A 14,142-nucleotide genomic window follows, 5' to 3' on the forward strand; every position below is an offset into this window, starting at 1 on the left:
CTACAAAAATATGTCAAAAACATTTTTTCGTAAACGTGTACTTGAAACAGGAAAATAGTATTGTTTTTTAGAAAATACCCGTACCAGAATTCTGTAATAATGCTGAATTATTTGTCTTTTTGAAATTGCATGGATTTAAAGCAACATTTCCAGTTGTTTTTCAAGACTGTGTAGGTTGGCCAATATGGATAAGGTTTTTTTCTAATTTCCACACCTTCAATATTTATAGAGAAGAACTTCAGGAGCCCTATCTGTACCACAGAGTAGATGCTCTTCTAGACACATTCAAACCTAGCTCCCCGGCGAGAGCATTTTATCTCTCAGGTTGATAGAGATTAGGGGGCTGTCCGTGCATAGAAGAGCAGGAAGAAACGCCACAAGTTCTGGTCACTGTTGCTACCTATTGCTCACTTATCCATTCAGCATCATTTTTTGAGCATCTCCACTTTGCGTGATGCAAGGGAGAATACAAAAATGAATAAAATGGAGTCTCTGCATTTGTGGAGCTGAGGAGAGAATAGACATGGCAAAAACCAACCATTGTGCTTGGCCTACCAGATGTTGATACTTCTTATAAAGTTATAGAAATTGCAAAGTAGTGAACTAAGGAAAGCATGATTAAACCCAGACTTGGGAGTTATTCTTCCAGAAAATATTTATTGCATAGTTACTGTGTTCTAAGCACTATGCCTGGCAGTTAGGAATCCAGTTTTTAAATTCTACTCTTTAGAGTTAATGCATATTCTGTAGTAAAACTGGTAAGTTTGTTTATCACTGCCTGCATTGTTATTTTTATAGAGTAAAAGCTGTGATTTGGTGATCCTGGCTTTTACATCATCCCCTGATTGTAGAAGAGTTTTGTATGCCTGCCCATCAGCAGTCCCCAGAGCAAAAGTTCATCTGGATTACTAGTTCTTGTTGGTAATTTTAACAACTCCTCAGCTGGCTTGCTGCCTCTGCAGTCTGTCATACAGGCCGCTGCTGGTTAATTTCCTAAAACACCTTGAATCCTGTCGCCTCGGATACCTTCTTGCCTTCCACAGTCAGCCCCAGTCTGCGTCCCCACCCTCACCTTGCAGTGGATCCTCACACCATGCTGCCCTTGTAACCCCACACGTGCCCTGCACATTCACGTCACATCCCCTGCATCTTTGCTTATGTTCCTCCGACTCTGGAAGTCTTCCAATGCCCCCCACCCCTTTTTACTATACCTCTAGAAATCCTGCTCATCCTTCTGTACTCAGCTAAGGTGTGAAATTTTGAGGTGATCTCATTCTGCCTTCTATTGTTTTTCCCCTCTCGACTTCACACTCAGAGCACAGAGTTTTGTATATGTGTTCTTGGCAAGCATGTGTAAAAGGAGAGATCCAGTTGATCAAATTAGTCATAAAATTTTGATGAACCTAGAGATTATCACCTCCAAACATTTTCTTTGAGATCCCTGCTTTCGTGGATATAAGAGTATAAGATACCAAACATGTATATACATATATAATATATAATTCTTATATATAATTCTTAGGTATGATGACTGCTCTGTGGGAAAAACCATAAAGGGACTAACTTTAGACGCGATAGTCAGACACCTTGAGGCAGAAAAGAGTCAGGCGAACCCACTGCCCCCCAGGACACAGGAAAGGGGTGAGAAATGGGCCGGGGAAGTGCACAGTGCTCTGTCAGTGGGGCCAGTTGTGCTGGGAAGCCATCAAGACCCCAGCAGGAGAGGGTCCCATCCAGTTCCCTTTTTAAAGAAGTAGGTAACTTGCCCCCATGAGTTGGAGGAATTAGATTCAACATATAGTTCTTTAAAGACTCGTAACAGATTCAGAAAATGAAATTAGTCAGATTTTTAGATCTACTCAGAAATATCAGATATAAAGTACATCCTATAAATATATCTCCCACTTTGTATTTTGGTACTTTCTTTGGCTGATTCACTCATCTCCAAACTGAGCTGTTGATGTTGGAAGATCATTCTCATGCCAAGTTATTTCTTATTTTTCTAGCAGTTTGTGAAATTGTTTTCTCCTTTTTTTTTTTTAAGGTTGAATGCAATTCTCGCCTGAATCCTATAAATACAACTTTGCTAAAGGTAGCGTGTCTTCTTTCCTTATTGCCAACCATTTGTGAGTAAATTACACATGGTTCAAATTACTCTATTTCTGGAATAGTTGCTCTGAAAGAAGGAAAGCTTCTCTCTCTCTCTCTCTCTCATTTTCTCATTCTCTCCTTTTTTTTTTTTTTAAAGATTTTATTTATTTATTTATTTTCCCCCCAAAGCCCCAGTAGATAGTTGTCTGTCATAGCTGCACATCCTCCTAGTTGCTGTATGTGGGACATGGCCTCAGCATGGCCAGAGAAGCGGTGCGTTGGTGCGCGCCCGGGATCCGAACCCGGGCCACCAGCAGCGGAGCGTGCGCACCTAACCGCCAAGCCACGGGGCCAGCCCTCATTCTCTCCTTTTTTAAAAAATGTTTTTTCCTGAATATATTCTCATTGTCGAAAATTGGAAAAGAGAAAAGAATAGAAATAAATACAGATTACCCATAACCCTACCTCCCAGAGGTAGCCTCTGGTAAAAATATTGGTGTTTTTTTCCTGTACATTTTTATGTTAAGATCATAGGATATTTATAGCCCTGTACCTGTTTTCCTCCACTTTTTGACGTAAGCATCTTCCCACGTCATTAAAAACTTTTTTTTTTTTAATTTTATTTATTTATTTTTTTTCCCCCAAAGCCCCAGCAGATAGTTGTATGTCATAGCTGCACATCCTTCTAGTTGCTGTATGTGGGACGTGGCCTCAGCATGGCCGGAGAAGCGGTGTGTCAGTGCGCGCCCGGGATCCGAACCCGGGCCGCCAGCAGCGAAGTGTGTGCATTTAACCGCTAAGCCAGGGGGCCGGCCCTGAAAACTTCTTAAGCATTATTTAATGTTTCCAGAATTAAGGTAATGGGTGGAAATTCTTTATATGCTAAATCTCGTATTGGTAAGGAAGCTTCCAATAACGCTCTAATGATGAGGGTGGGTGCATTTTCTTTTTCTTAGGGCAAATGGAGAGCAACTCTTGTACTGAATTTCTAGGGTTAGCATCAGGTTTCTCCCCCTTTTGACTGGACCCCAGGCAGGTGTCTCAACTTCGCTTTTTCTGGAGCCTCTAGTCAAGTGTTGAGGGACCTACCCTCCTGGTTGGATTACTGTGGATTTAAGTGTTGATCTTATGTTGCTTGCTGCTGCTTTCTCGGCTTTCTTACCTTTCTCCTTGAAGTGTGCTTGAAAGGGAAGTGCTGTCACCAGAAGCAGCCCATGGTTCCTGGAAATATAACATGAGGTTAATGCTCTGAGGTGACAAAACTCAGTGTTCTGGGGTCCAGGTGATTGATGAACCAGTCTAAAATATGAATTTTTTTAAAAAGTATGTGGTCTCAAATTAGTTTTTCACTGCAGGTTTGAATCAATATTCTAAAAGCACAAAACTGAACCCTATGGTAGCCGTAGACGTGGTTGTTTCTGCCCATCCACAACAGCGGGATGACACTGAAGCTCCACCTTTTTGATAGGTATCAAGCTTGGAAATAGTCTCTCCCAATATTTTCTCTCTGCATGAGGGAACTGTTTTATGATTCTAATCAGATTTTGACTCCTAAGTTTCATGAAAATACAGCCTGTGCCAGTTAGGTCTGTTTTATACTTAAATCAGGTTAAATGTTTGTTCTTGATCTTCCACTTAGTATTTTCAGGAGACTGTTCCTTGTTAACCTCAAATTCCTGTGCCTTCTGTGGCATTCTTATCTTCTAAATAACAGTCCTCGCTCAAAGAAAGTTTTTGTGCTAGTGAATGGAAACCATGGGGTTCACTTTTTAAAAAAATGACAGTCAGCCTGAATGGAACACTGTCTAAGTATGGAATGCATCAGAGCTGGAAGGAAGAGGGTGGGCTCACGGTTGGCAGTCACGTCCTAGAAGCGTGTTCTCTGCAGACTGGCAGAATCTACATCACCTGGGGGCTTGTTAGAACTGCGAGTCCTTGACCCCACCCTGGACCAATTAACAGAATCTCTAGGGCAGGAACTCAAGAATCTGAGTTTCAGCAGGTCCTCCCAGGTAATTCCCATGCATGCTAACAAAACCCTCCTCTAGAAATCCTTGCACAAGTTGAGAATAACCAACTGTAAAGATTTATGAAGTGAGAGACAGCCTCACCGAATCTAGCAATGATATGAAAGTGACTGACCAAGCAAGTTGGCCAAATTCAGCATCAGCACCTGATCAGAGAAATCCCATTAGTTGTGGAGTGAAGATAATATAGAGTTGAGAGAGAACTTAGAAAGCATGGTACCCTGAGAAGTTAGGGTCACATGGTTTGAGAACTCTGAAAGGAACGTTCTTCAGGTGGAGGCAGAACCATGGATGAAGGTAGTGTTAACTTCTGTCACCCCTAATGGAAAATTCCCACCATGGGCTGAAAAGCCAGGCCCTGCATTACTGATTAATAAGTATTGAATAATCTTTTCAGATTTATACTCAAGGTTATTGCTAGGTAATAACCTTGCACCTCAAGGTTATTGCTAGGATCTGAGTCTTTCTATAAGACTGCATTGAGGAGATGTACACTTGGATGCAGTTAAAGTTAAGGAACCTAAAATTCAATCCTGTCCTGTTTGAAAAGACTCATGGATGTTCAGAGCATTTTCCTTAAGTGTAAGCCCCAGCTGACTGACGTATTTTTCCTCTTTTAGATGGCAGACTGTGGTGGACTGCCTCAAGTAGTTCAGGTAAGGAGATTGTTTTAAAAGCAGCCATTTGATTCTGCCTCTCTGTCTGCAAAGATTAATGCCTTATTTTTATTTTGTCCCCCTAGCCCGGGAAGCTCACCGAGGCCTTCAAGTACTTTTTGCAGGGAATGGGCTACAGTGAGTAGTACACAACTTTCTATCCAGCAAAGATTTATTGATAATGGGGTCATTTTGACACCTGGGGAGCCCAGGTTCTCAGGACATAACTTCTATGCTAGGCAGCCTGAGGTCAAGTAGAAACCAACACATTTATGGAGCATTCATTTGTGTGTGTGTGTATATGTATATATATATATATAAAGGTGAGCTAACACTGCCTTGTGCCAGGCACACTATATTCTTAACCTTAAGAGGTAAGTTCTGTCATTAGTCCCGTTTTATAGATGAGGAAACTGAGGCTCAAAGAGGCTAAGCACTTTTCCCAGCTGACAGTTCAGCTGCAGAGCCATGATTCAGCCCTGGCAGTCTGACTCCAGAGCCCACAATTTTAACCACTAGCTGTGAATCTGAAATTGTGATTTGCATTTGAGCTCAGCTAATGACTCCTGGCCCAGAGAAACACAGTGAAACTCCAGAAGAAAAGGGTAGTGTCCTCAGTTAGATCTGCCACAGGAGATGAACTTGCAGAGTGTTTTAGAGTGAGTCCAAGGATGTGTCCATATCATGTGCTGCTGTCCTGGTCTCTCATACTGTGAGACCCCTGAGCTTTCTCATTTGTCACAGAATAGCCACACTTGCTCCTTTCTTGGAGTTTTAAGAAGAAAAACCCTTCCACCCAGGTACAGAGCTCTTTACCTAGTAGGGTGATTTTTCTCCTGTTTCTGGTATCAGTGTGGATGATGACCACTGGACAGCACTGGTGCCCCTGGGTACAGCCCTGTACCTGGCAGGCAGACCGTGTATGTCTCGTCTAGAGTGGCTGTGTCATCCCCATCTGTGAGCCACTACCACCCGAGCCCACACCCTCATCCCTCTGGTCACTGGGAGGAGCAGAAGTCCCTTCCCTAGGAAACAGCTGGTCTTCCAGCCCATTTCTGATCCAAAGCAGGATGGCTGTTTATAGTGGAGGGGAATTGCCTTTGACCAGTTGAGAGAAGTAACATCCGAGATGCTATTGAAGCATCAGTCAGCCTCACCTCCTCTCTGGGACCTTAAAATAAACCTTCATCCCTGGCTGAGAGTATTCTGTCGGTGTCTGCTAGGCAGCCGAGGTTGCCACTTGGCACTCTCGGGTCACTAACCTGCCTTTTCCTGTGTCCATCCTGCTTCCAGTCCCGTATGTGCAGCTCAGTCACATGAGCACCGAGCCAGGTACCGTCCTCTGTGCTGGTCCCGCCCCTGCCTCCCAGCCACGTCCCCTGGCTGCATTGGCTGCCTGCAGCATGTCCGCGGTTTTCCTGTGCAGTGAGAGCCCGATAGAACGTGGCTCATTGTGCCCCAAGAGGGTTAGCCTGTAGGTCCAGCCCTGGTCACCCAGGAGGAAGAAGGGAATGGGTTATAATAGCTAGGCTTCCTCTCATCATCCCAAATACAGCAGCAGCTGTAACTTTATAGGCAGGGCCCCTCTTCCACCACCACCTACTGATCCTTGAGTTAACCCCCAGACACAGGAATCGAAGGGCAGCCTTGATTCTAAATAGGAGTGTCAGAGCCTGTGTCTGGAGAACTCTGCAGATGATGGCATCTTTTGACCCCAGCATTGAAATGACGGCTGGGGGAGTGGCTGGTGCCTCAGGACAGTAAGCAGGAAGGTTATGCCAGGTAAGGCCCTGTTCTGGCCACGCTGGAAGGAGCTCAGGGTCAAAGCAGTGGCAGAACAGATGTCGGAGTTAAACACCCACCCCCAGGGCTCTTCCTTGCAGGCAGCCTGTACCTCACTGCCTGTGGAGAGGCTGGCTCCTGGCCCACTGCCCTCCCCACACACACCTTCCTCCATGTCTCCTCCCCAGGTAGCAAGGGTAGCCTGTGTGGGACACGGATGGTAGTCTCGTTGTATCGGGCTTGCACTGTGTGTGTGAAACACCTTCATACTTGTGTGGTTTGTCTTTCTTTTGGTTTAGTCTTGCATGCACTGCAGGTCTTGGTTACCTATTTGGGTTCGCAAAGCCTCCTTCGTAATCACTGTGTGAATGGTGTGAGAGGCTGTGCTCTGGACTTAGGTTTCCCCTTGTTCTGCTGTGGACTAGAATCAGCTGAGATTCCATCCAGATCCAGAGGATTAAAGCAGCCTTGCACATAGCCACTCACCTAGAGCAAATAGTGCAAAGTGGGGTGGCTACATCTTGTCCTGGGTGTCACCTTAAATGGGTTGGGAAGGCTAAACATGAAGCCTTTGGTGAAACATCTAGAGTAGCTGAGCTTAACCAGGTTTCATCTTCCAGTCCTCTTGGTTCTTTTTTACAGTACCATCTGCCAGCATGACCCGGCTCGCCCGATCACGAACCCACTCCACCTCAAGTAGCATTGGCTCTGGAGAAAGTGCCTTCAGCAGATCTGTCACCAGCAATCAGTCAGATGGAACTCAAGAATTCTCTGAGTCCCCTGATGTTCTGGACAGGCACCAGACCATGGAGGTGTCCTGCTAAGCAGATGCTCCTCCCCTGGACCATGCAGGTCCATCTTCCTTCAAACGACCACTCCATAATATAACATTTCATACAAAAAACTGTCATCTACTATTAACTCCTGCATGGCCACTGACTCTCTCTCTGGTATCCTGGATTTATCATTCTCTGTGCCTGCCCACCCCCTTTTTGTATGTACCAGAAACCACTTCCATGCCATTACTGTAACATTCCAACATCTTTAGCTGATCAGATCTCCATATCTTCTCTTGCCAGCTTTTTCCCATGCTTTCCCAATATGTATCTGATAAGATTCTTTGATCCTGACGTATGTGTGTGAGCACGTGTGTCTGTGTTTGTGTGTGCATAGTTATGTGATTTTAGACATGCTTTCTTGTAGAGCTTCTGCAAAAAACAAAAAAGGGACTTTTTTTTTTTGCATTTTCAATGGTGTTTTTAGGGGAAATATGCAGAACAGATATCTAAGTTGAGCTCTTTTGGTTCCAAATTGGTCAACAATATTTACGAAGTGACTTCAGGAGAAAGCAGCTCTGAGGAATGTGGAAGATCATGACTGCTGTTTGGACTATTGATTAATTGTGACCAATAGGAGGGAGCCTGTTACACCGAGAAGCAGGCAGGGTGGCCAATTCTGTCCAAATGAATTCACATATACTATTCTATAAATAAAAGAGAGAGATATATTCTGTTAAAAGCCCATAAAAGATGAGGTTCTGATGCAGCATGGACTTTTTGTTAAGGAGTGAGTGTGGCTTAATTACTGGACTCTGTCAGCACAGGAAGGTGGAAAACAAAATGCCAGGCCTCCGCTCTGCCGGAGCAGAACTGTTGTCTCTGCAAAGTCTGATACACATACCGGACATCCGCGAGAAGCTCCTCCCAGGGCTGTGATGGAGAATGCTTCTCAATCCCTCAGTCCCCAAAAAAGGTAGACGGTGAGGAAATGGAAATGGATGGGGGGAGAGGGACAGACAGGAACACAATATGTTTAATAAGTATAGCCTTGATTTCAGCAGACTTGAGGGAAGCTAAATGAAATTAAGCTAGAACCTATTTCTCAGAAAGATTCTTAATCCTGTGAACTCCCTTTTGTAAGAGGGAAGGGGCCAACCTGTAAGGGCAGCCTGTGTGGGTAAAATTGTCTTCGGTCTACTGCTGTGTGAGGGGGTCACAGCCAGAGAGTATGGCCGGGAGGAGAGTGAAACCAGCTGCCACCCGGCAGGGGCCCCGCTCTTGAGGGCATCAAGATGTAAGCTCAGGGTTACACGGTTTCGAATCTTAAGAAGGGGCTTTTCAGACTTAGCGTTCACTTTCTGCTGAGGTAGGGAATGCATCACTCTGCCAGAGTACGAATTTTTATAGATTATTAAATAAAGCTGTATATGTCTCATTGTTACCTGATTGCTGGTGTTCTTTCTGTCAAGCCACTCACTGGAGATCAGGGAGGTGCTGAGTTTCTGTACGTGGGCTCCACGCTGGGCATTTTCACATACTTGGTGATTATCCGACCCAGCGACACTGTCCATTTACAGTGAGGAAATGAAGACTCAGGATGAATAATTTGCCCAAGGTCATACCAGTAAGCCCAGCCAGGATTGAACCCTGAGTCCATCTGACACACCTATATTCTCCTCAACCCAAAGGTGGTGGAAGCCCAACCATACAACCTGTGATGGAGGAGGAGAGGCTGAGATCTTAGAAGAGTGTTCTGCATCTCAGCTCTGCCATCTGTGGGGTTACTGGGTCCCACCCCTCATGTAGTAATGTGCAACCACTTGTCTGGGTCCCTCAAACAGCCCAGGCTGTATTTTTCCAGAAGGGGCTGTCTTTGTAACCACCAAGAATTTCAGGAGGCCACCATCTCAGGTCAGTTTTGAATGATCCAGGGGCTGCTACCATGGTACATCAAGATTGCTCTGTCCATGGGAAATACTTATAAAACGACCCGGACCTTGCTCATTCTGTTAGAGGAGATGAAACAAATACTCGTGGACAGATACAGGTCACCAAGCTGAGTTCCTGACAATACTGGCCAACACCAAGTTCCAGAGCTGGAGGTGGTCTGATAGCCACACTTGCTCTTAAAACCCATGTTGCTCCAGACCCCTTGGCTGCACCCTGTGTGGATGGTTGTCAGCTTTCGCACCTGAGCCTTGTGCCTGGAGTCAGGCCCCAGCTGACTACACTTGACTGGTCCTTATCGTACTCATTCCTTATTTTTATTTCCTTTCTTCCTATTCAGTCCAAAGAAATTGGGGTGCCTGCTTTGTGAGAGGCAAGGAAGTGGCCAAGTAGACTCCACACAAGATGATGGTGTAAAACTCATGTTCCATATAGATCGTCTTACCCAGTTCTCATGGCAACTCCACAAAGTGGGCAGTATGTTTTACAGACAAGGAACAGCAAAGGAAGGTTAAGTGATTTGGCCAAGGTCACCTGGCTTGGAAAGTTCCCAGTTCTTCCAAAATCAATGCATTTTCATATTTTATTCAGCCTTTCATTGAGCACCTACTATAGGCCGGGCCCTTAGCACCTTCCTTTGTGTTTCCTTCTATTGACCCAATGAGATACAAGCTAGTCCCATTTGATGGATGAGACAACAGGCCCAGAGGTAACTAGTTTACAAATGGTCACAAAACTAATAAGCAGCAGATCTGGGCTTTTAAATCCTAATTCTTAAATGCCTCCCTGAGTGGAAAGGGAGAGTATATGGTGGGATTTTTTTTAAAGAAGAGACCCGCTATATATGTATCTGGTATGTATATATATACACAATGGAATTCTACTCAGCCATAAAAAACAAGATTGTGCCATTTGTGACAAGATGGATGGACCTTGAAGGTATTATGCTAAGTGAAATGAGTGAGGCGGAGAAAGAAAATTACCGTATGACTTCACACATATGTGGAAGATAGATAAACACATAGATACCGAGAACAGACTGGTGGTTACCAGAGGGGAAGGAGGTGGAGGGAGGGCAGAAGGGGTACAGGGGCACGTGTATGTGATGGATGCACACGATTTTTGGTGGTGAACACGATGCAGTCTATACAGAAGACTGAGATTTACACAGTGTTATAAACCAGTGTGACCCCAATAAAAAATAAACCAAGGAAGAAGCAATGTTCCAGAGCACTCTTGCTTCCAAGTTTTAAAAAAAAAAAGATCAGAGATGGTCGTTGCCTGCTTCCTACCTCTTTCATAGACATCACCTTGAGGCCAGTCTGAAAGTCTGCCTGTCAAATAAGAAGATGGACAGCGGCCGGCCTGGTGGCATAGTGGTTAAGTTTGCACACTTCACTTCAGCAGCCTGGGGTTTGCAGGTTCGGATCCTGGGCGCAGACCTACGCACCACTCATCAAGCCATGCTGTGGTGGTGTCCCATGTACAAAAAATAGAGGAAGATGGGCAGAGATGTTAGCTGAGAGCCAATCTTTCTCAGCAGAAGGAGGAAGACTGGCAACAGATGTTAGCTCAAGGACAATCTTCCTCAGCAAAAAGAGGAAGATTGGCAACAGAAGTTAGCTCAGGCCCAGTCTTCACCAAAAAAAAAACAAGAAGGTGGACGTCAGAGTGGTGTGCGGGCAGGAGCAGGAGGGTGGGCCTGTGCTCAGTTCCCTCCCTGCCACAGGCCACATCCTTGAGTGGCTGTCACCCATTCTAACATCTTGGTTAGAACTTTCCTACAGAGGATGCGCCTCCACTCTGGTTCCTTCAGCTCCGTGCCAAGTGCCCTCAGAGTTAAATCTCAAACCAACCTTCCTCAGGAGAAAGGGAGGACCTGAGCTGGAGTGTGCCCTGCCTGGCAAGGCCCCAGAAAAGGCTGTGTAGTCTGAGCTGGAGGCAAGAGCTATTTCGGTGTAATGGGCCATTTTGTGTTAAAAAGCGTGTATCTCCAGGGCCGGCCCCATTGCCTAGTGGTTAAGTTCAGCATGCTCTGCTTTGGCAGCCTGAGTTCAGTTCCTGGGAGCAGACCTACACCACTCAGTGGTGGCCATGCTGTGGTGGCAACCCACATACAAAATAGAGGAAGATTGGCACAGATATTAGCTCAGGGACAATCTTCCTCAGGAAAAAAAAAATGCATCTGTCTCCGGGAGTACTAAGCCCCCTAAAGGAAAGGCGGCAAGTGGGTGTGATTATTTAGATTTTAATGAGTTGGGGATTTTATTAGTGTAAATTTTAATGACTGAAGGTAACACACCAATCAAAGGCAATTCCATCAGAGATTACCTTTGCTGAGTGATTCTCAAGTTTGGGATGTGCATCAGAATCACCTGGAGGGCTTGTGAATACAGGTTGCAAGCACCACCCATAGAGTTTCTGATTAGGCAGATCTGAGATGGGGCCCGAGAATTTGCATATCTAACAAATTCCCGGATGATGTTGAGGCTGCTGGCCTGGGTACCACCCTTGGAGAAGCACTGTCCAGGTCTCGCTAACCAAAGTGTGATGCCCAGACCAGCAACATGGGTATCGCCTGGGAGTTGTCAGCAAGGCAGAACCTTGAACCCCACCGCAGACTCACGGAACCCGACTCTGCTGTTCAACAAGATCTCCAGGGGATTCTATACACATTGAAGGTTGGGACACATCACTTCAAGGCAGCGCTTCCCAGACTTCCAGTCAGAGGACTCTCTTGGAATGTTTAAAATTCAGATTCCTAGGCTGCTCTGGTGACTTGGATTCAGAAGATGTGGGAGGATCCCAGGAATCTGATATTCAGCCCCTCAGGTGATTATTGTGATCAGGTAAGCGTAGGAAACTTGTGCTCATTTACCTCGGTTCTGTGTTCCTTGGGCAAGACCAAGCCACAAAGCCAGAGAAAAGCCTCTCCCTCCAGCATCATGACAAGGCAGCTGCTTCTCCCCCAGAAACAGGAACTTGGGGAAGGTGGCTCCTTGATGGTCTGTGATGCCGTCAGAGGAAACGGGTGGTTGTGAGAACCACAGAGCCTGCAGATGTGAGCCGGGAGCCCCAAGGCCCTGTGACAGAGCTCAAAGAGCCCTGGGCCTGCTTCCCTGGCCCGGCTGTGCTTGAGAGGGCTGCCCAGTCGGGGATCCCTAAGGCACAGATCTCCTGTCCGACAGGTGTACAAACTGCTGACCACAGGCAGATACGGAGCTACCCAAAGCGACACCGAGAGCCTCTGTCTGAAGATTCTCCCAGGCCTGGAAGGTTCTGGGTGCCCTAGGACTAAGGATGTTGGCAGACTTCCAGAAGGGGCCCCCAAAGCCCTAATCTCTCTGGCAGAAGCATGTGTCTAAGCTGAGCCCCCGCCCCAAGCCTCCGATGGCAGGAAACCAGTAAGTATGCTTCCTTTTGTTTTCCGATGGCCTTGGGACCGTGAGGAAGGATGGTCCCCTCAGACTAGGAGTGGGCTTTATAGTCAAGGTCAAGGAGAGGGGAAGTGGTTTCTGAGGGTCCCCAAAAGATCCGAAGCCTCCCCCTCCTGCTTCGACTGCCTCTGGAGGATTACATTATTCCCTCCAGCTTGTCTTCATGCCCCTTCTGGTCCCTTCTCGGGACCAGTTGGTTACCAACTTGCTGTAGGACCCTCTCTGGGCCACAGCCTCCCAGCCTCAGTGAATGAGAGGAGTCTGGATTATACTCTGAAGACACTTTCAGCTCTCGAGCCTACAGTTCCTCTCAAAAGGGTGATATTTCTCAGTTGAAAGAAAGGGAGAGGTCTCCTTTAGCTCAATCCAAATTCATCACTTCTACCTCCACTGCTGAGAAATCATCTTCAGAAGCACAAAAACACAAAGATGTGGATTGTAGACCCAGCTCTGCACTAACCAGCTATGTGGCAGTGAGCACAGGTCACCCTCTCTGGGCCTTAGTTGTTGTATCTGAATGGGATTCAAAGGCTGCTGACTTCTCAAAGGATCAAGTGAGATGATCAAACAATTGTGGGCAGTGTGCTGATCTCAGCTGCCTTTTACTAACTTTGCTTCCACCCACTAGCTCGGGTCCCCTAGAAAGTGCCTAGCACATACTAAGTTGCTCAAATACTGTGTAACTAACGATTAGATTCTCTCTTTTAAAAACTTTTTTAAAGTCACTTCTCTCCTTATGGACCTGCCCACCCGATGGTCTTCATTTCACCCCCAGGAAGCTTCCTGGCCTTGAGACCAGACCAGGTGTAGGGAGCTGGCAGAGAGTTCTGGGGGCTTCTAGCCTGAGTGTGGCTCTCTACCTCCCTTGGGCCCATCCCCCAGCTCCACCTGCTGTGGGAAGAAGTTTCTGGGTTTAGTGCAGTTGGTGATTGTGGTGACTTTGTCTTGCTGAGGAGAGGAAAGGAAACTAATCTTTACTGAGCACCCACTCTGGGCCTGGTGCCTCGACTTCTCCTCACAACCCTGTGGAGTTGGTATTATGCCTGATTCACAGATGAGACTCAGAAAGGTTACGGGGTTTGCCTGAGGTCACACAGCTCAAGCCTGGTTGGTCTGAATTAATCACTCAAGCTGCCCAGGAAAGATCTCTCCCTAGGATTTTCTGGACCCATGTGTGCACAGTTAAGCACAGAGCCTCATAGCCCAGGGGAAAGGAAAGGCTAGGGAGCAGCGGGAATGTTGAAAACCTGACGTGAAAGGGGTGCCCTCTGAGTGAGGGAGTCAGAGACCTCCTCAGGAGGCAGCAGCACCATCTCGGGCTGCTAAGGCTTCAGGATCCCAAGTCTGAGCAGGGAGTTGCTGCCAGGAGCCATCTCCTAAAGATGGGCCCGTTTCATATTAAAGAGCTCCTGTCCCCATGAAT

General features: G+C 46.4%; 2 protein-coding genes across 6 annotated transcripts in view; both read left to right on the forward strand.

Annotated features, from left to right (window-relative positions):
* The window catches only part of NDRG3 (NDRG family member 3), a 77,790-nt gene extending 69,014 nt beyond the window's left edge, over positions 1-8,776 (forward strand). For 2 of the 5 annotated variants that reach the window (XM_087445315.1, XM_014787466.2), the window contains 5 exons: positions 2,045-2,092; positions 4,739-4,774; positions 4,861-4,912; positions 6,068-6,106; positions 7,199-8,776. In XM_087445315.1, coding sequence (XP_087301441.1) covers positions 2,045-2,092; positions 4,739-4,774; positions 4,861-4,912; positions 6,068-6,106; positions 7,199-7,380 — 357 coding nt within the window. In that variant the 3' untranslated portion in view covers positions 7,381-8,776. The remainder of the gene's footprint in view (positions 1-2,044; positions 2,093-4,738; positions 4,775-4,860; positions 4,913-6,067; positions 6,107-7,198) is intronic. The other 3 variants (XM_087445318.1, XM_014787467.2, XM_087445316.1) reach the window with 2 other exon arrangements.
* Positions 8,777-10,417: 1,641 nt separating this feature from the next.
* Positions 10,418-14,142, forward strand: part of SLA2 (Src like adaptor 2) — a 32,609-nt gene continuing 28,884 nt past the window's right edge. Inside the window, 1 exon segment of the mRNA XM_004430435.3 lies at positions 10,418-12,686. The gene's annotated coding sequence lies outside the window, so the exon portion shown is untranslated.

This window comes from Ceratotherium simum, chromosome 21, assembly GCF_057802395.1.
Source record: "Ceratotherium simum simum isolate JZ-2026a chromosome 21, ASM5780239v1, whole genome shotgun sequence".
Taxonomy (NCBI): domain Eukaryota; kingdom Metazoa; phylum Chordata; class Mammalia; order Perissodactyla; family Rhinocerotidae; genus Ceratotherium; species Ceratotherium simum.